The sequence below is a fragment of the Canis aureus genome, chromosome 19, assembly GCF_053574225.1.
Source record: "Canis aureus isolate CA01 chromosome 19, VMU_Caureus_v.1.0, whole genome shotgun sequence".
Taxonomy (NCBI): Eukaryota; Metazoa; Chordata; class Mammalia; order Carnivora; family Canidae; genus Canis; species Canis aureus.
The window spans coordinates 19,667,343-19,695,018 of NC_135629.1; the positions used below are offsets into that span (position 1 = coordinate 19,667,343).

The 27,676-nt window shown below is 44.2% G+C and overlaps 1 protein-coding gene and 1 long non-coding RNA gene across 3 annotated transcripts in view; one reads left to right on the plus strand and one right to left on the minus strand.

Moving 5' to 3' along the window:
- Positions 1–539: 539 nt before the first annotated feature.
- Positions 540–16,283, minus strand: LOC144289711 (uncharacterized). Of its 2 annotated transcripts, XR_013357623.1 has the most exons (5): positions 15,797–16,283; positions 10,493–10,597; positions 5,411–5,532; positions 3,463–3,596; positions 540–866 (listed from the first exon to the last, which is right to left on the minus strand). It is a non-coding gene; the product is annotated as an uncharacterized LOC144289711 (long non-coding RNA). The 2 variants fall into 2 exon arrangements; XR_013357624.1 differs by lacking the exon at positions 3,463–3,596.
- Positions 16,284–20,426: 4,143 nt separating this feature from the next.
- Positions 20,427–27,676, plus strand: part of PDZRN3 (PDZ domain containing ring finger 3) — a 238,032-nt gene continuing 230,782 nt past the window's right edge. Inside the window, exon 1 of the mRNA XM_077858050.1 lies at positions 20,427–21,230. Within this exon, the coding sequence (XP_077714176.1) occupies positions 20,508–21,230 (723 nt within the window). The 5' untranslated portion in view covers positions 20,427–20,507. The remainder of the gene's footprint in view (positions 21,231–27,676) is intronic.

Here is a 27,676-nt window from a genome sequence, read left to right on the forward strand (position 1 = left end):
GAAGCGAAGTGTTTAGGCATGGCTGGCATGCCATAATACAATAAAATTGACTTTTGATGGCTATTTTGTAGAGCAAGGATTTGAAAATGACCATGAAAGAATCAGAAAATAGATCTAGGCTGCTTTCATATCCCTAGACAGAGTTGGTGACCCTTGAACTAGAGTGGAGGCAGCAGAGATGGAGAGAAATCTGCTGATTTGAAATACATTTAAGAAGTAGAATAGACAGGACATCTTGAGACCCTGAATGTGGGAGGTGAGGGAGAGGGAGGAAGCGTTGCTGTCTCTAGTTTCTGGCTTGACCAGCTGAATAGATAATATGGTCTTAACTGACATGAGGGTGATCAAGAAAAGAGTCTGTTTGGGAGGAGCATTCAATTTTAGAAATGAACAGTGAGATGTTTCTGAGTAATCTGGCAAGTTACCTCCAGGAAATAATGTGGGTAGTGAGGAGCACCCAGCAGAAACTGGACAGCATTGTACATAAGATATTTCAAGTCCTATAAGGGAATGCAATAAAGAAAGACTAAAGAAAGGAGCCCCATGAATCTTAGCCACTTTATTACTTAAAACTTCAGAGCTCACATGTTGCAAATCATTGGGTATAGTCACATTGGCCTTACTTAAATTGCTTTAACTCTTCTGGTCACCCATAACTTAGTTACAACTCTTCCGGTCAACTTATATTAAGCAAAAAGGAATTATTGCTTCAAACATGCCAAGAATCAATATGTTTTTAGGCAGAGATGGATCCAGGAGGTCATATGCATCACCAGGACACAGTCACACATTATTTCTTAGATCACTTTTCCTCCATGTTGGCTTCATTCCAGGCCAGGTCTCTCTCCTTGGTGCCCAACATTCTTCTGTAAGTAAACACAATGTTAAAGAGAGTGTATCCATTGCAATAATCCCAGAAAAATAAATAGATTTCTTCTGACTGCTACTTCAATGTCCTAGTCTATTTGGGCTACTACAACAAATACCACAGACTAGGTGATCTCACATTTCTGGAGATGGGGAAGTCCAAGACCATGGCACTGGCAGATTTGGTATCTGAGCAGGGCCCACTTCCTGGATGAAGGTCCTTTTGCTATCACTTCATATGGTGGAAGGGGCAAGGGAGCACTGGGGGGCCTCTTTTATAATGGCACTAATCCCGCTCATAAGGACTCTGCCCTTATGACCTAATTAATTCCCAATCACCCTATGTCCTAATACTATCACATACATGAACTTCTGTGGGGGGTACACAAACATTCAGTCTATGGCACTTGGATCATGTGTCTATCGTATGCCAGTCACTATGCCCAGAATATGCTGATGGCCAGGCTGGCTCCCATGCCCATCCCTAAATCCAAGAGATGTGCATTACACCTTGCCCTGAAAACAGGGGCTATACAATACCTCAGAGGAAAAAATCAGAGTGCTACTTTCAGAAGAGGATGTCAGTGCTGGACCAGGAAACGCAATAGCCATGCTTAGGGATGGTTTCTGTCTCCCAAATACACTAACTACATATAAACATCTGGTATTTCCATTTATCCCACCAGACAATCAACCAGAAAGTTGACTTTAGTGGGTGGCCATATGTACCAAACTCTAAAGGCAGTTGTGGGTAGGGGTGAGGATGGGCCATGGAAGGAGGACCCCAAAATTAAGAGGTCAAATTCCTACCCTCCTAAGTAAGGATATAAGTGTGTAGATGTAGGGGAAGTCAGAAACATGAGGGTGGCTGTTTATGAAAATGATCAGTTTTAGGATTCTAAAAGGAACAGGGTGACATGACGCTGTGTAAGGTCACCTTTACAGCTTTCCCTTGCCCCCAAGGACAATGGTTGAGATTTCTGTCAGGGTCAAGGACAAGAAACTTTTAAATCTAAATATCATAAGGGATAAGTTCACAAGTCAAAGGTTACAGACCCATTTCTGAGCTTAGCAGGAAATGGTGTGGAGTTAGGTGAAATATCCAAAGCTCTAAAAAATGGAGCCTGCCCCCAGCATCTGTGTGAGTGTGACAGCTTGGAAACCACAATTGTGGCAATAAGTCTTAACCATCCTCTCTATGTTCTATTCAAAAGCGCTAAATCAAACCCAGGTCCAGACTGCAGCTCGCAAGTGGCACACACAGAGTAATTAGGCTTGTGTACTAGCTATTGTCTCTGTTCTGAGCCTGTTGTACAAAAGCACAAAGCCAGAACCACGGGGGGTTGTAACTGGGTGCCAGATTGGCATTTTAATTCCATGCACTCTCCCTTTCTCCATGAAAGCACAAAGTACAGGGCAGAGAGAAAGGCAGAGAGTTTGTTTCCAGGTGTCGGGGAATAGTCCACAGGCACCAACTTCAGCGAAGATGGTTCTTCATCTCATGCTTTCAGGATCTGGCATATCAAATAAGAATTCCCAAACCTTGAAAATGTCAGAGCTTAGGAGTGGTAAATAAGTAAGTTAATTTTAAGGTTAAAAGCAGTTTTTACACTTGTTTCCCAAGAAAAAGACTTCATCCGTGCTTGGTTTCCTGCATGGAGGTTGGAGGCAATATGCAGAGGAGGAAAGCCCAGAGGCTGGGAGAGGAGGCTTCAGAGAGGAGGCTGCAGCTCCTTGCATGTAACCTCGGAGAAGTCACTTAATTACTCTGCATTTCAAACCACCTGGAAAATTCATAAAAGACAAGCTGGCTCAGAAAGCCAGACACTCAACTGAATAAAGTGTGACTGAAGAAAATGAGAGAAACAATTCCAGGCCAAAGGAAAAAGAGGTTAATGATTTTTTTTTTTTTTACAGTAAATACTTCATTCTCTTCTCCTGTTATGAATTTGAAATTTATAAGTGTCAGAACACCTTTCAGAGTTTGAAATATTATTAGCATCGTCTGGTATCCTTTCACATTTTCCCTGTTGTACTGTGTTTGCTTCGTTTGAAGGGAAGAGGATCGGGGATAAATGGTTTTAAATAATTGCCATGTTGGGCAGCCCAGGTGGCTCAGCGGGTTAGCACAGTCTTCAGCCCAGGACCTGGTCCTGGAGACCTGGGATTGAGTCCCATGTTGGGCTCCCTGAATGGAGCCTGTTTCTCCCTCTGCCTGAGTCTCTGCCTCTCTCTCTCTCTCTCTCTCTTTCTCATGAATGAATATAAATAAATAAATAAATAAATAAATAAATAAATAAATAAATAATAAATAAATAAATATAATTGCCACGTCTAATAAGTCATGTTTGAATGAGTTTTATCTCCAATTTATGGAGATGTTTATTTTATGGAGCTGTGATTCTTTTTCCATTGACCCACGTTACCAGGGGTCTTTTTTTTTTTTTTTTTTTTAATCTCATTAGACCAGCAACGGGCCATTTTTGTTTTTTAAAGCAAAGAAAGAAGTTGTGTGAGTTCAGATAGTATGATGGCTGTAAGGAAGGAGACCTAAAAGTTCTGAGGGCATATTCATGATACAAGTTTATTTCTTACTTAAAGAAGTGTCCTGAGGGAGTGTTGCTGGTCAGCCTCCCTTGCTTCCACATGGTGATGGTGATGGAGAGACCCAGATCCCTTCCATCTTCAAGTTCAGCCCTCCTTCAGGGTTGGTTGCCTTGTTATTCCAGCTAGCAGGGTCGGGGGTAGGAGGTGAGGAGAACATGGAGGAGTCATGCCTGCATCTTAAAAATGTTGGCTCTAAAGTGACACAGGCCACTTCCACTCACACTCCAATGGTGAATGTGATTGACACAATACATCTCAATGCAAGGGCTATTGGAAGTGTTGTCCCTGGCTGGGCAGCCGTGTTCAAGCCATATTGTCATGGCATAGATGGGTAGAATGGATTTGTGGGGCGGGGTAGGGGAGTGCTAGCATCAGCTATCTCAGGATTCTTCAGCCTTCCTACAGTGTGGAATCCCTGGGACCCTGCTCTATAGCACAGTGAGTTTAGAGTCTGACATCAAGCACCCAGAAGTTTGAAATTCCTCTTTGTCACCCACGGGTCCACAGGAAGTCTTGGGCAAATCTGGGCCTCTGTTTCCTCATCTATTAACTGGAGGAAATAGTATCTAGCCCATCAGAGTCGTTTTGAGGGTAAATAAAGTAATTCATACATTCTTTGCTAAACTTTTGTCATAGAGTTAAGTGCAAAGTAAATGGAAGCTATCATTATCATGACCCAACTAAGGATAAAATTCCTGGATGCTTAGTTGTGCATAGTTTGATAACTTACATCTTGAGATATTGTGACACTTTGTTCTTATTCCCATCTTCCCAACACATCCTCACCCTGATGTGACTCACAATTTGTCCCACCTTCTCCTATTCCAAGGTTTTTCTTAACCTTTATGTGTACCTTCCATCCAATATCCATGACCCTACACAAGAGGAGAGGAGAGGGGAGAGAGAAGAGCAGGCCTAAAGATTTCTTGAGTAAGATATAAAAGTTCTGGTGCTGAGGGGAAGTGGTATGCAGGTGGTATTTTTGTGTGCATATTAGCATGGGCATGAGCTTGCATGCATGTGCTTGTGGATGCAGGCATGCACACAGTGAAGCATGGGAGAAGTGCAAGTGTCAAGATGTGAGAGTACTGTTCACCCCATGCCCTCCTAGAAAGATACACTGTCTCTTACAATGTCTGCCTGGGGCTCCCTCAAATGTTTAGATCAAGGTAAAGTGGTGAAGTTCCATATGGTCTAGTTAGCAGGGCATAATCACTGGTCTGCCTCATATGCCAGCTGGTCATCTTGAGAAGGCCTAATGATCTGTCTCAGGAATTCTAGGAAAGACTAAATGAATGGATCATAGAAATTTAGATAATATTTATTGAATACCTGCTGTGTCCAGGGCACTGTGTTCCTCGGTACAGCACATCTTTAGGTAAGCAACACTAGACCCATTTAAAAGCTGAGGAAACCAAGGCTCAGAGATTATATGACTCTTCACAGACATCCTGGCATCCTAGTTACTGGTGGAACTAAGTCTTATAACCAGATCTGTTGCAAAAGACTTTCTTTTGGTATGGTGGTCAAATATCTTTTGCAATCATTATACATACATGTGCACACAGCTAGTGTGTATCCTACTAAGAGAGGATGAAGAATGTGCCTTTATTTCAAACAGTATATGGGTCCACTTACAGAATGCTAAGGATCTTGAGAAAAAGATTGGAAGGTGCTTTGAAGGTGCAGGATTCTAAAGAGTGGGATTGAGAGTGAAGACAAACTATCTGAAGAGAGAGAGAAATACAAAGGAATTAAGTAGACCACACACATCTCTCTTAATGGCTTGTGCTAAGGAAGCATCTAGGTCTATCTGAATGTTTAGCCTCTTAGCTCGGACAGTTGGAAGGTCTGGAGAGTGTGTGAGGGGGCAGGGGGCACCTATTTCTCTGCATTTGAATTTAAGATGTGACTGTAGGGATTATCTTTAACTTACCTTAAAAGAGTATAGTGCAGGGTTAATAAATCATATCACATACAACTTCGCAGGCCGAAAAGTACAGGGTTAATATGAAGCGATTTCAAAACCAAAGGCAAAGTACAAATCCATATGTTGCTCTGAAATACAGAAACGGACTAACTTTAGCAGATGTTTTGGCTGCTATGGAAGGAAGGCAGGTCCCTTGGTTTATGGGAATTCCGGGGCTGGGAAGTAAGGAGAGCCCATTTCTCCCTGGCTGCTTCTTGCTTATTCTATATAACCAGCAGTATGAACCCAGCTCCCCAAGTCAGGACCATGGCAAGACTCATGTTTGCCTCCTCTACCAATTTTAGTTCCTTGCTTTCCCTGCAAAATTTCAATGTCCTGTGAGAAAGTCATTCAACAATCACTTATTTATTATCTGTGTCTGTGAATGGTAAATAGTATATCAATAATTGCTGCCTAAGAAAACTACAGGTGACTACCGGACTATTATTTCCTGGGCGGATCAGTGGAGGGTCCTGAGGAAGGGATGTTGAAGCTGACACAAAGTAAAGTAGGAGATGACTATGTGAGGAGTGAGGAAGAACATTTCTGCTAGAGAGGACAGTGAGAGTTCCTAGTGGTTCCTAGTTCTGGAAGGCTTAAGGAGAGGGAGATGCTTGGCATAGCTGATTAAGTTGCTCCACTACAGGGCTTCTCAACCAGGAGTAATTCTATCCCCCAACAGATATTTGGCAATGTCTGGAGATAGTTATAATTGCACTTGGGGAGTGAATGCTACCGGCATCTAGTGGGTAGATGCCAGGAATGATACTTAACACCCTACGATGCCCAACGCAGCATCCTAAAACAAAGAGTTGTCCTACCCAAAATGTCAATAATGCTCAGACTGAAGGACTCTTTCAACAGAAGACCCTAATACAAAGGTTTAAACAAGGCAGATTTTTTTTTTTATATTTATTGTCCAGATGCACTGATTCAGCTGATGTGACTGGCTCTATAAATGCCATGAACCTAGGCCCCTTCAATCTTGTTGCTCTGTTTCCCCCGACGGTACAAGTTGGCAAAGTTCTCTGTAAAGGATCAGACTGGCAGCATTTTGCAGGTCATATGGTCTCTGTCCCAACTTCTCAACTCTGACATTGCAGTGTGAAAGCAGCCACAGACGATGCCTAAATCAATTGATGTGGCTGTGTTCCAATCAAACTTTGTTGACATAATCTTGATAGGCTGGGTTTGGCCTGTGGGATATACTTTAGATCCTCTCCTGGTCCTATGTGCTTAGCCTGCATGCCAACCAGTAGGAGGAGAAAGCACAGATAGGGAGAGCAGGCTCATTTCCTTTTGAGGGACAACATCACTTCTTCTCATGTTCTACTGTCAAGAACTCAGAAAGACTAGAAATGTAGTTTTTGGCTGGGGAGTCATGGGCTCTGGGGAAACTCAGCTTTTATTTTGTTTTGGTTTTTTTAAACACAAGGGAGAATGGAAACTGAGGGACAATTGGCAATGTCTTCAATTGCTGAAATACAGAACTAAGAGAGAAGCACAAAATGAGGCTGGCAAGAGAGGCAGGATGAGATCATGCCCAGCCTGAGAAGCGAAGTGTAGGATTACAATTCTTCTCTTAAAAGACACGGGAAACCGTTGAATGGTTATAAGCAGCGGTGGTTCAGAACCATTTTTCCATTTTAAAAAGAGCACTCTGGCAGCAATGTGGAAATGGAAAGGGGCATGGCAGGATGTAGAGAGACAACTTTGGAAAATATCGCCATCATCCAGGTAGAGGAGATGGTGGCTCGGATGAGAGTGGTGGCAAAGACGAAGTAAATGGATGGGAAAGAGATTCAGAGGGGAGAATCTATAGCTCCCTGCAGATCAAACCCTCTTTATAAAATTAAGAAAAAAAGCAGTTTATTACTTTTTTAAAGATTTTATTTATTTGAGAGAGAAAGAAGGTGCAAGCACAGAGGGAGAAGGAGAGACCGACTCCCCGCTGAGTAGAGAGACCAATGCGGGACCCCCAGATCATGACCTGAGCCAAAGGCAGATGCTTAACCAACTTAGCCACCCAGGCATCCTGAATATTTCTTTTTTAAAAAATGAAAAGCAAACTTGATCACCATGTTACAGCTGATCGAGACACAGCCAGTCCATGTCTGCTACTTTCTTCTTTTTCTTCCAGGACTCAAATACCCATTGTTGAATATCTTCTCCAGGGAAAAGCCATCCCGGTTCTCCCAAGCTTGAGCCTCTGGGCTGCAATGACTCAGACTGTGGACACAGAGTTCACAAATCCCAATTGTAATGAGTGGGCAACCCCAGCGCTTTACATAAGCAAAGAGAGGAAGCAGCGTGTGTTTTGAGACTGACTGGCACCAAAGGAGACAAAAGCCTACAGTATAATTATGCCAAGCATATAATATGATGCAATCGGTTACTGTCTCCAATATGCCCCACAGTGCAGCACAAGGACTTTGAATAGTAGAATGCTCCAGAACTGTGTGTCTGTGCCATTGGAAGCCTGAGAAAGCTATGGCATCTTCTCTTCTGCCAGTCAACAGTGTCATGCGCATTTATTGAGCATCTACTGTATACTGGGGACTGTGCTCAATCTTGGGGATATAGAGGTGAGAACAAGATATGTCTGACCTTATGATTTCTTCAATTAAATAGCTCTTTAGTTTCTTCCTATAATCCCTGTAGACAAAAGATGAACAAATATCTCCCAGGTTTGTTTGAAATGGGTTCCCAGTAATGAGGGCATCTTCATAGGCAATCTCGGTTATAGGGCTCTGGCAAAGACCCGTTGGTTTTTACACTTAGCATGGTGGACACATTTATCCTTGAGAGACAGTGACCTCCAGTAATTCCCTTTCAAAGAATCACCTTTAATGACCGTTGGCACCATTTTTTTTCTAAAGAGAAAGGACCTCACATTCTTCTGCTGTTCATTTGTTTTTTTTTGGGGTTGTTAAAATTGTTACAGGGACCAACTGACTAATTCACAGAATAATAAATAACTCCAAGACAGAGATGACTCATACGTAGCTCTGATATGGCCTCTTTTTCCTCTAATCCCTTTCTGGTGAACTTATCAACAAACTGCTTTTGCATATTACACCATCTATCACTCTATATCCATAATCTGTATACAAATGCATCAGGATCCTTGCATTCCAGGGATCTAGGGCAGAGAATCTGGGCCCAGTTTATAGGTGATAACTTTAGGAAGCCTGGGCAATACCAGTCCCCTAGAAGGCTTACCCTCCTTATGGTCATTAATTCAGTCTTAATGTCGTTTAGCTCAGTAGATGTCTGGACCTGTGCCAAGCACTTTTCATAAGCTTCCTCATTTAAATGGTATGCCACTTAATCTGCATCAACCCTGTGAAACAGGTGCTAATAACATCTCCCTTTCCCAGAGAAGAAACTGAGGTGACTGTATGACTCGCAAAGGTTATACAGTCAGTAAGTGGTAGAACAAAAATTTGAACATAGGTTTTTCTGACTCCCGCGTTTACAATGCTCCACTGTCCCCTTTGTTCAAAGTATCGACATTAACTGAACATCTATTTATTATAAAGTCCATATCAGTCTGCCTCACTCTGATGGTCCTAATGGGTTCCAGTTGAGTTGATTTTGTCTTGCCCCAATGGCAGTGCCTTTATATATGAGAATGGTTGGCAAATTAAGGCCTGTGGGAGAAAGCCAACCCTTTTGAAAATAGAGCTATATTGGAATAGAGCCACATCCATTCATTTACATATTTTCTATGGCTGTTTTTGTGCTACACGGTTATAGTTGAATAGCTGTGACAGAGACGACATGGCCAGCAACGCCACAGATATTTACTAACTGGTTCTTTTACAGAGAAAGCTTGCCAAGCCCCAATATGGAGCACAATCACATGTATTGTTCTTTTGATGAAATTCGTTCTAACGAGTAGAATGGTGTTATTTGCTGACTTAGGGTCGGTGTTGCTATTAAATTTATATGTATGTATTATTTAATTCAGTACATTTTTATCAACTGCCACCAAACAAGAAGGTCAGAAGTCCATCTGTGGGGGATTTGGGCATGAAGAAGAAAATGTCCCATTCTCAATTAAAGTGTGAAATGTGGAACTTCTTGTGACTCTTCCCAAAAGGCACTCCTCTAAGTTTTTGCTACAACAATAGTCCTCCTCCCTTACGGGCAGTTTCGCTTTCTGTGGTTTCAGTTACTCAGGGTCAAGAGTGGGCATGGAAGCAGATGATCCTCCTTCTGACACATGGTCAGAAAGTCAGTAGTGGCCTGACCCTACGTCACAACGCCTACGCCATTCACCGCACTGCAACTCATCACACAGGCGTTTCATCGTCTCACATCATCACAAGAAAGGTGAGTATAAGAAGATACTTTGAGGGAGAGAGAGAGACCACATTCCCATAACTTTTATTACAATATATTGTTATAATTGTTCTATTTAATTATTAGTGTTAATCTCTATGCCTAATTTATAAATTAAATTTTATCATATGTCTGCATGCGTAGGAAAAAACATAGCTTATTTGGGTTTGCCACCACCCTTGGTTTCAGGCATCCCCTGCGGTTCTTGGAATGCACACCCCCACCCTTGGATAAGATGGGCTACTCTATATGGAGTTGTGTGTAATTCTTGGGCTATCATCCACAATTCCATTCATAAACTGGGTAGTTTCTGTCTTTGCTAGTCAATTACTGCCCTTCAGGAAATAACAGAAACAGAGCATGTATTACAAAAGCTCAAAATTCACTTTCACTTATCTCCTACCAGTTAAAGAACCATCAGCAACTTGGTAGTTCCTCAAGTATGGAGAACACCAGTACAAGTGAGCTCTCTGAGCTCTCCAACTGCAGCTTTATCTTCATCTTTAAGTTTACACAACCCATGGATAAATTATAAGTTACTGCAGAGATTCCCACCAATGACAAACTGACTCACTGTCCTCCAAGTTCTTTCATCTTTTTGGATTCAACTTCTAAGGCTCTGTGTATTCTGTTAAGATGGAGTGTGCTATTTGGCAAAATTACAGAGAGTATGCCAGCATTCGGACACATTTTCCATTTTACCTGTATAGAAAAATGTTACCATTGCTGAAGTTTTTTCCATGATTGCTTCTTGCCCCTGTAACAGGCAGCTCGTGGCCAGCTTTGTGAAATGTTTCATGTCTGTTCCTGTGCAGCCATGAAAATAGAATGAAAGGTTTAAGTGACTTTTGTTTGTTAAAATATAACAAACGATTATCCTAGAAACACCATACCATTGTAGGACTATTTTCAGTAATGTTTTGTTTTAGCTTTTTCATTGCCAAGTGCCCGGTTGATCTGGGTACCAAAACCACAGTTTCAGAACAAGGTTTCAAAGAATGGTAATGTCATATTTCTCTTGGTTGGCTGACATCTCAAAACTGTTCTGCCTGAAGCCCTCCCAGATGAAAAGATTATTCTTTTGTTCTAAAAACGATAAGGAGGGAAGGAAAGAAAAAAAAAAAAACCCTAAATAATGAGCAGCTCTCTCTTTTCGGAAAGAGTTAGAGGGGAGAACCACTCTCTTTTTTTCATAGAATCAAATAGTATTTACATGAAAAGCAATTGTGGTTCAACATTAGATGGGGGGAGGGTACATTCTGGAAATCACTAGTTTGAGAGTTGCAACTCTGTGTCTTTTGAGTGTAGTTAATGCTTAAGTGGTTATATTTTGCTGTAAAAAAGCCCCCATAGATGAAACAATGAGCACAACTCTGGCTATTTGAGGCCCAAGGTGACAAGAGAAAGTGATTTCATAGTGCAGGGTTTGCTTGTCAAATCAATCAGCAGTGGATGGGACATGAAATGGTTTATAATATTGCATCCCTGTGAAGTGAGCAGCATTAGAGTGGAGCCATCATACTTGCAAACAGAAAGTCATATCTTCCTCCCACCCCCAGCCTAAAATAATAACTTAGCACCTGTGTAAAGTCTTCAGGGGTTTCTACATATAAAAATTAGTTAATTAGCAATTATTACCGTATGTTAGGTGAGCACAGATTATTATTATCATAATTTTACAGACAGAGTAAATGAGAGTGATGGAGAAGGTGCCAAGAGAAAAATTACAATTAATGAGTTCCTAGATCACAGGCCTGACCTGCAAGGAGGTTAAAGAGCTCGCTTATTTTAAGGAACACATTATAAAGTGAAACTTAAATACTGGAAAAGCAGATTTTCCAAATTAAAAATGACCTATTTACCAGTACTGGGATTCTGTTTTTTATTTACGAATATTTCTTTTTATGATTTTTTTTTTACCTTCTCATATACCTGTGATGATTGAGCCATCTTATTTTTAACGGGGAGTCCATGTGATCAAAGGACCACATTCTCTTCTCCTTAGGAAAATCACATTCTCTTTATTGGGAATAATCAAGGGTCTCTGAGGTTTTAGAAACCTGGAAAATGTCTTTGGACTAATAAGTATTTGGGCAAGTCACATAGCCAATGACAACAATCATGTTTTGTGAGTGTCCAGTGTGAGCCAAACACTGTCCTAGGTCTTAGGGATATATAGCACTGACCAACATAACAGGAATCTTTTCAACTTTAAAGTTTAAATTTGACTTTAGAAACTGTAACTTCATGTGATTTAGCTGATGGGAGCAGGTCCATTGTTGCATGAAGTCATTCTGAATTTATTAAAAAGAATATTGCATGGTCTTATGTGTATTTGTATTCCTTTCATAGGTGATTGCTTCAAGGCAGGATATAACTGATAAGGATGAGGGAGCCTGACTGGCGTTTTTGAAATTTATTCCAAGACAAGGGGTATATATATTTCACAGGCAATGCTTCATCCCCCTCCACCACCACTACCCAGGATGAGTGATGACTTCTGTAATAAGGCAATAGTGGGCATATATTTTTTGCCATTCTGGCATCATTACCTCCCCTACCTTCATTTCTTGTAGTCTGGGTGAGGTTGTCCCCACTCCCTGGTTCAGGAATGGACAGATGAACCTAAGGCAGGCCAAGAATTATATCTTGGAAATGTATTGGAACTATTAGATAAAGAATGCTCTCTCTGCTGGAGTTGATAAGCTCATGACATGCAAACCTGGACTTTAGGGGTTATGTGTCGGACATGTGAGGAGAGTCTGCTCGAGGAGGAAGCCAGTCCAGGGGAAAGCAGAGTAGATGCTTAATGCATTCATGTGAGCACCTGGGTTCAGGTACGCCCAAAGCCATTTTTACCTCCTGGACTTTTCATTGATATCGCCTTGTGTTTTTGTTTTTTGTTCTTTGTTTTTTAAATGCCTGAGTCAGTTTAAAGTGAGTTTCAGGAACTTGAAGGCAAAAAGAGTTCTAATGCAATTTATATCAATTTTTTAAAATATAGCTTTTGATGTGGATGAGAAAATAGATTTTATATAGATATAGATAATACTTTAATAGATATAATTTTGAAAAAAGCTTATGTGCGTATATAAACACATGCAGAGTGCTCCTTGTGTATCTAGTATCCATCACTCTCTTCTTCCTTATTAACAGATCCTTATTGTTTTTGTTTTAACACAGCTTTATTGAATACTCAGTATATGAGATACACTTCACATACTGGGAAATTTACCCTTTTAAGTGTACAATTCAGTGGCTTTTAATACATTCACAGTTATGTAACCATCTGTAATGATTAATTTTAGAACGTTTTCATCACCTCGAAAAGAAATCCCATATCCATCCCATCTCTCCACCTCTCAGCCTCTGAAAAGCACTAATCTAATTTGTGTCTCTATAAATTCTCTATAAATGGAATCACACAATATGTAGCCTTTTATGTTTGGCTTCTTTTACTCAGAATAATGTTTTCAGTGTCAACCCAAGTTATAGCATGAATCAGTACTTTGTTCCTTTTTATGGTGACTGATATTCTACTATGTGGATATATACCAATTTTGCTTACACATTCATCAACTGATGGATATTTGGGTTGTTTAAACTTTATGACTCTCATGAATAATGGTGCCATGAAAATTCATATGCAAGTTTATGGTTTCAGTTCTCTTGGTTATATACCTAGGAGTGGAACTGCTGGGTCATGTGGTCATACAACGTTTAGGATTCTGAGTAACTGCCAAACTACTTTCCAAAGTGGCTGTCCCATTTTACAAACCCACAGCAATGTACGAGGGTTCCAATTTATCCATATCTTTGTCTACACTTGTTACTGTCTTTTTGACATTAGCCATCCAAGTGGATGTGAAATGATATGTTGTGTTAAGATCCTATGATATATGCCAGGAACCAATGTACCCTCATAAAAGACTTTATTTGGGATGCCTGGGTGGCTCAGTGGTTGAGTGTCTGCCTTTGGCTCAGAGCGTGTCCCAGAGTCCCGGAATTGAGTCCCCCATAGGGCTCCCTGCATGGAGCTTGCTTCTCCCTCTGCCTATGTCTCTGTCTCTCTCTGTGTGTCTCTCAGGAATAAATAAATAAAAGTCTTTAAAAAAAAAAAAGACTTTATTTCACAAGTCGTCTTCTTTGCATGTAGGGATTGTCGCTGAGATGTAAGAGAAGGTACTCAGACAAGCTTCCCACAAATGTCCTAAAGAAGCCTAAATTTCCTTCATTTTCCTTCCTGGAGTGGTTGAGCTCTGCAATGGACATCCTGGTCCATGAAGTGAGCAGACACGCCAGCCCCATGATGCTAGACTAGGAATATTAAAGAATCCTAAATAAATCCTTCATGACTTGAAAGCCATGCTATCAGACTTGTGCTACTGACTATGGATCATACTTTTTTACTTGAGGGACAAAGAAGTTTCTCGCATGTAGACTTCATGGTTATTTCGATGTTCTATTTTCTTCAGCTAAGCTTAATCTTTTTTTCTCCTGTACATATGTATATATACATATATGTATTTATGCACATTTACATACACACATATACATGTATAGATTGAGTAGACACACACAAAACTTAACTCTTCTTCTACCTGAGAACATAGCTAGCCTATGTTTCCCAGAATCCCTTGGTATTAGTGTGGCCCTGTGACTGAATTATAGCTGGTAGGACGTGGGTGGAAGTAGGCAAGCCACTCCCTGTCCTATCTACAAACACCTTCCATGACCAATCTTCCCTTCTTCCCATTCACTGAATGGGGACAGGTCTGAGGAGAGGGCTTGAAGTAGGGCAAAGCCAGTAGATGGAAGGAGCCTGGACCCCGAATGACCACATGGAAATCGATACCAGGACAAGAGTAAGAAAAACATTCTTTAGGTCTTAGAGAATTTGGAGTTTCCTACCCAATTGAATTGCATATACATACACATCCACATTTATATAAAATCACAGAATTTACCTAAGGTTACTCAGTGAAGCAGCGTTAACACTCAGCTGACATTTGGTCCAATCCTTTCTCTGCTGTATAGTCATTTAAATTCTTTGAGCTTTCATTTCCCCACTTTATAATGAGTACTTTGGACTGGATAAGATACCTGATACATTTGTTTTAGTATGAGAACTGTTGGTGATTTTATTCAGCTGGCAAACTTGGGGGCCCTATGATCTCTCTAAGGTAAGAGCTAAGTCCTATGTCTTTTTTCATGTCTGTTGTCCATGCTCTGTACGTGATAGTGGGTATTTGTGGGATAAAAAAGGAGCTCCCTTCTAGCTCCAAATGTCTACAATATTCTGAGTCTTTGGAATCACACTTCTCTCTCTCTCTCTCTCGCTCTCTCTCTCTCTCACACACACACTTTTTCTTTATAAAAACTCAATTCACAATCAGATAGTGACCTAACTCTTCCTATGAGACCTGGTGGTTCAAAATTCAGAATAGATTTTGTTGTGGAAACAATGTTCTAAATGATGATAGGCCACGGAAGACTCTTTAACCCACATTGTGATACAGATACCTCATACAGTAGCATCAACCTGTGCTTAGGATTTTTAGAAGCAGAAACTTACAAAGATCAGTAAGAGGGAACAATTTGTTCAACACTTATTCAGTCTCCACTAAGTGTTAAACACACGGGAGGGAATGTGGACATGGTTGTCCAGCTCTAGAATAGAACAGGGGAGGGAGAGACTGGATATTGACCAAGCTGTGCCCCTCTGTTGCCTAAAACCTTTCTGGGCCACCCAGCACTCTCAGCATCATTTCAAACCTTTTGGTCTGTGTGCCCTGCCAGCCCTGGATGTTTGGTTATCTACTTCTTTACCCTTACCCTTACTTACTTTTCTTCCCCTTTCTCACCCTGTTTTCAGTTCTAGGCAAGCTCCATCTAACTTAAATAAACCAACTGACTCCCTCTGGACCTCTGTACTTTCTGTTGTTTTTGCCTGGAATGGTCTCCTGCTCTTACTGGATCATTCTCATCTTTCAAGCAGCAACTCACATTTTCTCTCATCAGACTTCCCTATTTAGAAGGGGCTCCTTCAATTTCTCTCCAGCACATTAGGTTGTTGTACGGTCTTTATACTAGAGCTTCTCAAACTTTAAGTGTCTACATGCCACTTGGAGATACTGTTAAAATGCAGATCCTAATGCAGTGCATCCAGGATGAAGCCTGAGTTTGTGTATTTCCAGCAAGCTTCCAGGTTATGCCCATGCCTTTGATCACACCTTGATCAGCACTGCTGTAGGGAACTTCCAACATCTCATTATGATGTCAGGATGGTATTGTTCATTGATACTTGCCTCTCTGCATCAAGAAGGCAACAGTGCCCATCTGGTTCACCCCTGTTGACAGCACCTTCCTAGCAGATTGTAGCTACTAATTAACTGTTAGATAAATGAAGACATTTCAAATGTGATGAATGTTACATAAGTGAATGTACCTGGTGCCGTAGAAGCTAAACCCCCATTTATTTATTTTATTTTATTTATTTATTTTTTAAGATAGATTTATTTATTTATTTATTTATGAGAGAGAGAGAGAGAGAGAGAGAGAGAGGCAGAGACACAGGAGGAGGGAGAAGCAGGCTCCATGCCGGGAGCCGGACGTGGGACTCGATCCTGGGACTCCAGGATCCCGCCCCGGGCCAAAGGCAGGCACTAAACCGCTGAGCCACTCAGGGATCCCGCTAACCCCATTTAGAGAGACAAAGAAGGAGGCCTCACCACTGTGCAGAACCGGACTCTTGCACAAATTTGTAAGAAGACTGTTAGTAACTCCTCCTGTTCTCTGGCCAGTGCTCCCAGTGTGGTAGCTCATCCTGACTTACCCAAATTTTCAAAACTCCAGGATAAATTTAAAAAACTACCTAGTCTTCTCCCTACAAGGCCAAATGAAATGCCCAGGTCCCCCAGAGTGGCTGACATTGGCTATGATAGGAAGCAAGCAGTCTGCCTGAGATGTGTCACACATGTTTGCCTGTGACTAATACATCTCACTTTCTGGTAGTACTGCTACTTGGAAAAAAAATTTTTAATCAAACTGTATGATGCTATTTCAGCTACTAGAGTATAAATATTTAAGCACTGAGAAACTGCCAAAAAAAAAGCAAAAACCTGACTTTTTTGCTTTCTCTAGTACTGAACCCACAAATTATTGAAAGCCTAGGGGAAGCTAAAGGTTCATGGGGGAAGGAGGAAGTGAGTAATGTTGGGGGCATGGAGTGATTTTCTACATCATTTGTAATAGTAATAACTCCTGAGAAGTTAGGGGTTCCTCAAGGGGCAGCATAATGCTCATAGAGGTTAATGTGAGGGTTCTGGAGTCCTTCTGTCTATATTCTTGACTGCTATTTTGAAAACTTTCAAAATCTCTGTAAACCTCAGTTTCTTCATCTGTAAACTGGAGCTAATGACCTATACTTTGGGATGTGCTGCGAGGATTAATGAGAAAAATGAAGGTCAAGTAGTGAGTACAATGTTTGGCATGGAGTACCCGTTCAAAAAAGGGCAGAAGTTATCATCTTCTGATTAAATGTGATTGAAAAGACAATGAGAACAAAATTTAAAACCAGAGTGATGGTGGACATAGCATTTCCATGAGGCTTGGGATCATTTTTGGCTGGAAAGTGCTGAATCAGACTGCAGAAGGAAGGAGTGATGGCAGAGATGGTGGGTGCCACAAGAAGTGTTTGCAAAGTGAGCAGTCCACTGTTTCCAAGGAATCATCTGCTTATGAACAGTCTGCAGCTTCTGTGACTGTGGATGTGTCAGAAAAACTCATCCAGGTCAGAAAAACTAGCTCCTTTTCTCAGAGGGCCTGCCAGACCAGTGCCAAACATTCACCTTCCGACCACGTGTATTCGTGTTTATGAGTGTGCTGCCTCAACTTTGCAATTTAACACCCGTTTCTCACTGTGCTGCATTGACCAGGTCATTCTATGGCCAGCAGAGGACGTGGGCTGCTAGTGCTTGCCCGACTTCAGCAATTAATGAAAGGTCGCCCTAAACCAGTGGCTCTCAATCTAGGGCAATTTTGCCCCCAGAGGACATTAGCAATATCTGGTTGTCACAACTGGGGGGTGAAGGTGGGGCTGCCACTGGCATCTAGTGGACAGTAACCAGAGATGCTGAACATCCTACCATGCACAGAAAAGAATTACTTGACTATCAGCAGTGCTGAAGTTGAGAGACCTTGCCCTAAATTGTCTATTTTTTTTTTTAAAACCTTTTTGGTTCTCAGTCTCCCTGTTGAATTAAGCCACTAAATAATACACATGGTCTGACAACTCTGACATTCTAGGAAGGCTTTTTTTTTTTTTTTTTTTGGACTTCCAAAATTTTTTATTCTAAAATTAACCAGAGGAGTGGCTCAGACAGACTGCTTTTGCCTAAAGAGGCCAATTCCCATTACATTATAGATTCTCTGTGGTCTCCACTGTAGCATTTCATCAACCACCTCTAGGTCTGTTGGGGGGTGGGGTGGGGAGTGGTGGTGGGTGGCTCCTAAAATAAGCTGACACTCAAAGCAAGCACTCATTTCCCATTTATGGTGTATGATGAGCTTTTCCTGTTTCTCAAAACCAGTTTGGTTTGAAGATTATCCCCCTGTTGACACTAGCCCACCCTGTGAAACTGACAAGCCCACACACCTTTGTTCAAAGAATGTGTTTCTTACTCATTATCTGAGAAACTGTGAGCCGCTTAATAAATATACTGATGGAGGATTCCTGGCACATGCTTATCTGAACAAAGGCCAATTATATTCCACCCCATGTACTATCAAAGAAATGCATTAATTGATTAAAGCAATGAAAAGAAAGCCTCTACCACAAATAGACAACAAATGCCACCAACACTGATTTAAGACCACTGTCCAGTGACCTCAATAATGCACTGAAAAATCTAGTCAGTGACAACTTTTTAAAGGTCAGTTCAAAACAAGTAATCCTGTGGACATCAAGGCAATCCTTTCACTCTGTGAAGCAGCTAAATAGTGAAGGTCACGGGGCTTTAGCCGCCAGATAAAGAAGACAAGTAAAAGCAATTAGACAAAATGGATGCTGTAATCCCACTTTCTAGACCTCAGAGCCACACTAAACACAGAGATCCAACTTTTCCACTTCACTATTCAGAAACTGGCAGCAGAATCCAAATGAGAGTTCCATAGTTTGATTTCTTTCTTGCCAGTGTTAACTGCATGTTTTTTTTTTTTAATTTTCATTTTTATTTTTTTAGCAATGTCTATGGCCTTGGGAGGAAAAAAAAAATCACCAAATCCATGGATGATGCTATGTATTTATAATCTAAACTGGAATCCCCATCTACTGTTCCAACACACAGGAGTATTTCTGAAAGCTACAAGGCTCACTACACTGCTTGAAAGTAGAAGTAGAAGGAAGAAGTTCAGAGTCTTGGATGGCCACTTTCCAAAGAAGTGGAGGTACACGGACCAGACACAACAGCCTTTTTTTTGGAAGCTCTTTTAACATGGAGAGTCTCAAGCTCCGCCTCAGACTACTGGATCAGAATCCACATCCCCATTAAAATTTGCGAAACACTGCTGTAGGAGGACCTTACTGGACAAAAACATTTTTTTTTCCCCTTCTCCCAGCCTGAGTTTCTCCGATTGGAAAATGGAACTATAACAAAGTATACACAAAGGGGGAAAAAAAAAAAAACTGAAGGAGCACAGTTCACATGAGTGGGGGTGGGGGTGGGGGTGGGGGTGCGTTATGGGAGGATCTCTCTAAGATCTATACTTGGCGCGATTTTTAACCTTGTAGGGCCAGGGTGTTACTTCCTCTGTAAGGCAGTGAAATGATTTTCAAAAGGCGCTAACACTCTCCCGGAGCACTGTCCTTATGACTTTTAAAAGGGACCGATTTAGAAGCGCGGACGCTCCAGAGGTGTTCAGGGCAGCGGCCGGGGCCAGCGCTCCAGCCTCTCCCACCCGACAGCGGGCTCGGGGCCCTGGTCCCCGCCATCCACCCCTGCACATCTGCACCCCCAGTCCTGCAAACCTCGGGCCGCCCAGACCCTGGGGTCCGCCAGGCCTCCGGTCTGAACCGTAGTAGCTGGAGCGTTCCGCAGGCTCTGTAACTTTCCCTGAAATGAAATAAATAAAGACCGTAAGTGCGGACATAGCGGGCCTTCAAAAAATAGCTTTCCTTCTCCGCCCACAGCTAAGAAGAAGAAGGGGGGCGGGGGAGAGGACTAAAAGAGTCCGGATCTGCCCCGGAAGGGGCTCCAGGAGAACCCGTCTAGGCGACGGCGGCAGCCTCAGCTCCAAACCTGGAGCGCTCTGGGCCCGCGTCGGTATCCGACAGCGGAGAGTGCAAGAGCAGAGAGGAGTCCCCGGGGGGAAGGGCCCCGGCTGGCGTCCCGGGCGGGCCGGTGGGCTGGGCAGCCCCTGGGTCCCCCCATCCTCCCCCGCCTTCCTGGCCTCCTCCTTGCTGCAGGGCGGGGGGGGGGGGGGGGGGAGGCAGCCGAGGCGGGATGTGCGTGCGCGCGCGCTCGCGCATATACGGCCGGAGGAGTCCTGTTCCTCGGGCATTTTCCGAGGAAGTCTGGAGCAATTAGGCTCAGTCCGGGGAGAGCAAGCGAGCGAGCGGGCGGGCGGGCGGGCGGCGCAGCCGGCGTGTCTGGGCTGCCTCGCAGGGAGGGAGGGGCGGCCGGCCGCCCGGCGGCGACCCCGGGCCCCGGCCGCCACCATGGGCTTCGAGCTGGACCGCTTCGACGGCGACGTGGACCCGGACCTGAAGTGCGCGCTGTGCCACAAGGTCCTGGAGGACCCGCTGACCACGCCGTGCGGCCACGTCTTCTGCGCCGGCTGCGTGCTGCCCTGGGTGGTGCAGGAGGGCAGCTGCCCCGCGCGCTGCCGCGGCCGCCTGTCGGCCAAGGAGCTCAACCACGTCCTGCCGCTCAAGCGCCTCATCCTCAAGCTGGACATCAAGTGCGCGCACGCGGCGCGCGGCTGCGGCCGGGTGGTCAAGCTGCAGCAGCTGCCCGAGCACCTGGAGCGCTGCGACTTCGCGCCCGCGCGCTGCCGCCACGCGGGCTGCGGCCAGGTGCTGCTGCGGCGCGACGTGGAGGCGCACATGCGCGACGGGTGCGACGCGCGGCCCGTGGGCCGCTGCCAGGAGGGCTGCGGGCTGCCCCTGACGCACGGCGAGCAGCGCGCGGGCGGCCACTGCTGCGCGCGGGCCCTGCGGGCGCACAACGGGGCGCTGCAGGCCCGCCTGGGCGCGCTGCACAAGGCGCTCAAGAAGGAGGCGCTGCGCGCGGGCAAGCGCGAGAAGTCGCTGGTGGCGCAGCTGGCCGCGGCGCAGCTGGAGCTGCAGATGACCGCCCTGCGCTACCAGAAGAAGTTCACCGAGTACAGCGCGCGTCTCGACTCGCTCAGCCGCTGCGTGGCCGCGCCGCCCGGCGGCAAGGTAGGCGCCCGCCGCCGGCCCCGACCCCGACCCCGACCCCCTGCCGCGCGCGCCCTGGGGAGGGGCCCCCTCCCGCCTCCCGCCTCCTCTGGGCACCGGGATGCCTGGCACTTCCAGGAGCATCCCTGCCTCCTTCCTCCGCGGCTTAGCCAGCTGTTGCACCGTCGTTGAAGTAGCTTCAGCTGGGAAACCGTGGTCCGCGGAGGATTACGTGCCCAGGGGGACATGTAGCTGCAGCAGCTTCCGGGGCGTCTGGAAAGACCCAGAGGAGCCCACTGTCGGTGGGCGTAGAGCGGGAATGAGTGCAGCCTCCAGGTCAGAACTGTGTCCAGGGGCTGTGCGGCTCCCATCGGCTCCGTGATCTTGCGGGGAGGAGGAGGGGGAGAAGTTGCTTAATAACCCCCTTTTAGGGTCGGAAAGTTCCCTTCTACACGTGGCGCACAGGATGAGATGTTGACACGCGGGGTGAACTGTATCCGTGCATCCTTGGGAATTCCAGAAAGGGTAAACGAAACCACACAGTTCTGAGTAAGTTCAGAGGACAGGCCCCTGGAGTGAGTGAGAGCTGGATTCAGACGCGGGCTTGGCTGCCAGCTAGCTAGCTGGCTGGCTGACCTTGAGCAAGCTGCTTAGCCTCTCTAAAGTTAGAAACGGGGCCACAGAGATGTGACACAGGGGTAAAACACAGCCAGGCACCGGCTGTGGCGTTCATCCGGGGATTCCAGAAAAAAAAGGAAAAAAAAAAAAAAAAAAAAGGAGGCGCCACCAAACATAATAGAGTAATGACTGAGAGTGAGTCCTCAGGAATTGGAACTGTCTCAGGATTTAGGCTTTTTGCTAGCCAGCCAGGTGGCTGTGTGGCTTAACCTCCAGGTGCCTCAGTTTTTCTGAATGTAAAATAGGTGGTTGTCAGCCTTCAGGGAGAGAATGTTTGAAAGACCTGGCACCGTGTTTGACAGAGAGCGAATGCTCCACAAATGTTGCCTGCAGTTATCTTTAACATCTCCCCCTGAGCCATCCCCTTGTGCTGGTAGTTGGTGTAATTACAATGGCCCCCGATAGCGAAGGCTTTGCTCTAGGCCTTATGTTGAGTACTTCTCAGTTGTTCCCTTTTTAATCAAGAGAGGCAGGTGTGATGCTTCTCGTTTTGTAGACGAAGAAACCAAGCTCTAGGGAAGGTCAGTCGTGCCTGGTTCTGGGTAACAACAGCTTTTCAGTGCCAGAGTGAGCTCTCCTGTGCTGGTCTCTTCAGCACCAGGTCTTTTTTTTTCCTCAAGATTTTATTTATTTGAGGGAGAGAGAGCAAGCGATCGAGAGAACACAAGTGGGGAGGGGTAGAAGGAGAGGGAGAAGCAGACTTAGCAGGGAGCCTGACAAGGGGCTCCATCCCAGGACTTCAGGATGGTGACCTGAGCCCAAGGCAGACACTTAACTGACTGAGCCACTCAAGTGTCCCACCAGTCCCAGGTCTTAAGCATTACTGTGCTGCCTCAGTGTAACCACAAGTACCTTTTTTTTTTTTTTTTTTGAGTGTTTATTGTGTGCCAGCAACTGTGAGAAGCACAGGCATTATCTGTTTAATCCTTTGAGAGGGAGGAGGCAGGCTCAGAGCAGTCCTAGAACTTGTCCAAAGCCATACTCCGTCAGTCAGAGAACGGAGTGGGGGATTCAGGTTCTACATCAGAGCTACCAACCTTGGGATACATTGACACTTAGACATTTTGCACCCCACCATTCTGTTATAGGAGGCTGTCCCCCGGATGGTAACATGTTTAGCAGTGTCTCTGGCTTCACCCAGTAGATACCATGGTGACTCCCATCCTGCCTTCCAAGATGTGACAACTAAGAATGTGTCCAAATATTATCAGGTGTTGTCTGGGGCTGGGGTGTGTGCTGCACAAAATCGCATGCTGAGAACCAGGGTTTTCCTGATTGCAAAGGCCCCACGTGGTACAAACACGGAGGGGCTTGGTGCCACTATGCGGTTGCCTATTCCATATGGCTGCAGTGGAGGAGAACATATATGCCTGAGGGGCTCCCAGGGACCTGTATCTGCTTTGCCTTTCACAGCCCTCTCCCAACCCCCTCTTCTCTACTAGCACACCAGGCCTGCAAGTTTTCTGTCTCCCCACTCCCCACCCCCTCATCCTGGCCCCCTGGCCTGTCAGCTGCAGTCTCAGCAGCTGGCCAGCTCTGGGTGAAGGGCAAATATTTACAACTTGGAGGCTCACCCAGGACCGCACAGGCTACAAAAGACTGGTGTGAGCCCGCGAGTCACCAAAACAGAGGGCAAAGCTTGGTCTTGTAGCAGGCGCCGGGTTTGGGGCAAAGGAGTTCCTGAGTTTCTCTTGTTTATGCTGTCATGTGGACTTCCTGCGTAGTTTTAAGTGATGCTTATTTATAAATAAGCCATTCACTACCCCAGAGTTTAGACATCATTCATTGTTAAGCTAGTTTATTATTTCTTCTTGCCTTTCTGTTTTCTTTCTGGAGTGTTTGGGTAAACCGTCTCTCAGAATCGAAAAATACGATACTTGAATCTGAACTGGGGATGTTTTTGAGGCTGTGTTGGGTGAACCAGTAGGATAATCAAGGGTATTAAGTTTAGGAACAAGATGTTGCTTTTTGAGCTTACAGAGCAAGTTCCCTTCTGGAGTTGGAGCCCTTCTTGGAATTTCGTGCGCCTCCATGCTAGCCTCAAGGACAGCCAAGAATGGCCTGGCCTGCAGGCTGCACAAGGTCCTTTCCCTGGCTTCAGACCCTGGCTGAGGCCTTGGGGAAGCTTGCACCTCTTAAAAGCCCCGCAGTTAACCCTCCATGGCCCTTGCTGAAAGCTTTTGCTGTTCCTACCTCAGCCAGAAAAACCTCTCCCACTGTGAGCAGTTTAAGAACTTGTTTATTTCATTGGCCGACTCTCTGCTCCTGCTGGGTACTGTTTATTCTCTTCCAAAAGGCAGAAGGATTTATATTGCTTGGAAACTCTCATGCACAACACTTTTTTTTTTTTTTTTGGTAATAAGTCCTAATGTTTATCTCTGTAAGAAGCTGAAGTAGATAAGAAACACTCAAAAGATTTTCAATACCAGCCCTTCAAGGCCCAGACCTTGTTCCATGAAATGATCTGGCATTATTTAAATTATCTTAACTTTGAGGTTTTTGACACTAGCTGAGTATTGAGCGTTTGTCTGTGCTGTACCCACTTAGGCACCGTGTCTCCTGTTCTGTAGCGGGTACTGGGGGCTGTGCTTCTGAAACCTCCCTATGACCAGAATCACCTGGAGAACACAAGATTCCCAAGGCTTGCTCATAAAGGTGTCGATCCATTACAGCTGGTTTGGGGCCCGAGAGTCTGTGTTTCTCACAAGCTCCCAGGTGATGCTGGTCGACCTGTCATGCTGAGTAGCTGCTCAGCTGGATAGAGAGTTTGGATTCAGGTGTAGCCATAGACAACCATGTTTTGGTATCCTCCTAGCACAGACCAAGGTAAAGTTATAAAACCCAGCAGTTATACAGTAGGTAACCACGGCCTGACAGGCATCTTTAATAGGAAGCCACATCTGAGCTACAGCCGACTTGGTGACATTATGCTTAAGTTAGAGTTTTGCTGCCGTCCTCTTTTCCCACCTGATTTCTGGGAACAAAAGCATTTCACAGCAGACTTCTCTGGCTTTCTGAGAAAGGGAAAGTTGTGAACATAACTTTTCTTAGAAATGTTGAAAAACTGGAGACCTGTCCTTGATTTCCTTCTGTTCTTTTACTTCTATATCCAGTCCATCAGTAACTCTTAATTTTGCCTCCAAAACACTTAACTGAATCTGTTCCCTGCTCTCCATCCCCATCAAATGATCACCGTGGTCCAAACCACGGTTTTCCAACTTCCATCTATGAACATTTTGGGTTAGATAATTGTTAGTTGTATGTGTTTTGGGATGGGGGCAATGCTCATTATTTTATAGGATGTTTAGCAGCATCCCTGGCCTCTGCCTCCTAGATGCTAGTAGTACTTCCTAAGTCGTGATAATCACAGATGTCTCCAGACACTGCCAGATGTCACCCAGGGAACAAAATCAGCCTTGGTCTCAGCCACCATCATCTCTTGCCTGGGTCACAGCTGCTACCATTACATACCTTCTTGCTTCCCTGCTATCACCTAGCACCAGGAATAATCTGTTAGAAATGTCAATCTGATAGCACCTTTCCTTCTCAAACCCTGCATTTGCCTTCCAGTTTCTGTTGCGTGTCTGTAAGGTCCAGCATGCTCTGGATCCTACCAGTCATCATCTGTGTGCCTGTATTCCTAACCTCTGTATTCTCTCTTTCCCAGTTTTAGTGCTCTCTGGCAGTTCCATTAATATGTCCCAACCTCTCCCCGCATCCCGGCACTCTTTTCTCTACCAGCAACAGTCTTTCCAGCTAATCACTAGGTAATCTGCTAGTTTGCCAACTCTCCCCTCCTGCCTCTGCCTCTATGTCAGCATTTAGGGTTTGCTTATCACTAGATAACTTTTCCATCCTTCCCATCCCAGTTCAAGCATCACCATCTCCACAAAGCTCTCTGTGATCTCCCAGACCAAGTCTGGTACCCTGAGATGTTCATTTTGGTACTCCTCCTGAGTGGCACTTATCATAGCTGTAACTGAATAATTGCAAGGGCTCTTTATTTTGTCTCTCCAGGAGGGAGCACGTCTGTCTGCAGAGCTGTGTTCAGGGCACTAGATTGCCATGTGCACTGTAAGCTCTCAGTATGTGTTTGTTCAGTGGGTGAACTCAAGATTGAAAAGGCTGTCTTGTCAGCCGTCACAACTTTTCAGATTGCTAACCAACAGTGAGCTCGTATTGAAAAAGAATGAGTTTTTCTGTGACCCCCAAGTTAACAAAATTGTTCCCAGGTTTTTGGGAGGCTTTCTTTTTGTTCTGCTAGATCCACCCAGATCAAATTGTATCAAGCACCAAATCCCAGAAACGATTTTGTCCATTTCAGAACTCCTGGAGGTAAGTGAGTCTAATAGACAATTGTATCAAAAGGCGTTCCAGATGTCCAAACACTTTGAAATGTATCAGAGTGTTCACCTTTCAGTATATTTTCTGTTTCTGGAAAGCTTCAGCAAATAACCATTTCATAGCGCATCTAACAAAACAGCCCAGCTCAGCTGAAGGAATTGTGGGCTGTCAATCCATTTCATTTAAGTGTTACAAAAAAAAAAAAAAAAAAATTAAGATCTGGTTTACAATATGTTTGCTACACTGGATTACATGATTATAACAAAGTTTTGAATTGGGACTTCTGGTGATACACATTTTTAAGTGGTCCTTTCTGCCCTGGGAAATGTCGCTTGCCTCTCTAAAATTATTAGATGGATAAGTATCTATAAGGCAGTTATGTGTTAGACTATAGACCAAGGAGCATAAAAGAAAAAATATTATTCACTTAGGGTGCCTTACGTATGCACATATGTGAGCTTCTCCATCTTTTTCGTTAGGTAGATCTCCTTTTTTGGTAAAAGAGGCAGATTATAAAACAGATTAGATAAAAGCTAGGTTAAGGCCAAAAATTACACAGATTATCAGTATAAAACTGGGATTTGCAGTATGCCTGGGTGGCTCAGTGGTTGAGTATCTGTCGTCGGCTCAGGGCGTGATCCCAGTCCGGGGATCACGTCCTACATCAGGCTTCCTGCAAGGAACCTGCTTCTGCCTCTGCCTCTGCCTCTGCCTGTTTCTGCGTCTCTCACAGAAAATATTTTAAAAAAAAATAAAGGGGAATAAAAGTGGAAGCAAAAAGACCAGTGAGAAAGGAAATCATTTTAGTATCTACATGAAAGATGATAGTGGAATGGGATAGATTGTGGATTTGAACCCAGCATCTGACTCCAGGCTCATACACTATCACCGTAATAAGAAAAGCATTTTCCCCTGAGGCAGTGTTTCCTATGAAGTCTTATATATGTTTCCAGAGGACTCTTATTATATATGCAAGCACTATGTTAATTGGAGGTATAGGTACATCATTTTATTCCATACTCAGAAAGATCCTATGAGGTAGGTACCCATAAACCAATACTTTCCGTATTATAGATGGAGAAACAGAGGCTTGGAAAATTAAACACCTTCTCCCAGCATCTTCCTTCGGCTCTATTTAGTTGGTCTGATGGCTTCTGGTCCATGCTGGTGAAGTGTGTTCTTCCCGTGCCGTAATTCCCATTTTCAAAGTTCTAGTATAGAACACATGGAGCATAGAACATCCTATGAAAGCGATTTCAACAAAACATAACAAAAAGAATTAAAGAGATGGTATCCTGGATGGAATAGTGACTCATTTCTCTAATTTTCATGCTAGTCATTTAAAGAGTGGTTGATGGTAGGAAGAAAATGAAATCCTTCCTAATGTATTCTTGCAGTTTAGCTCCTCATGTCCTAATGCATAGCTTGCCAGGCACTGTGATAGG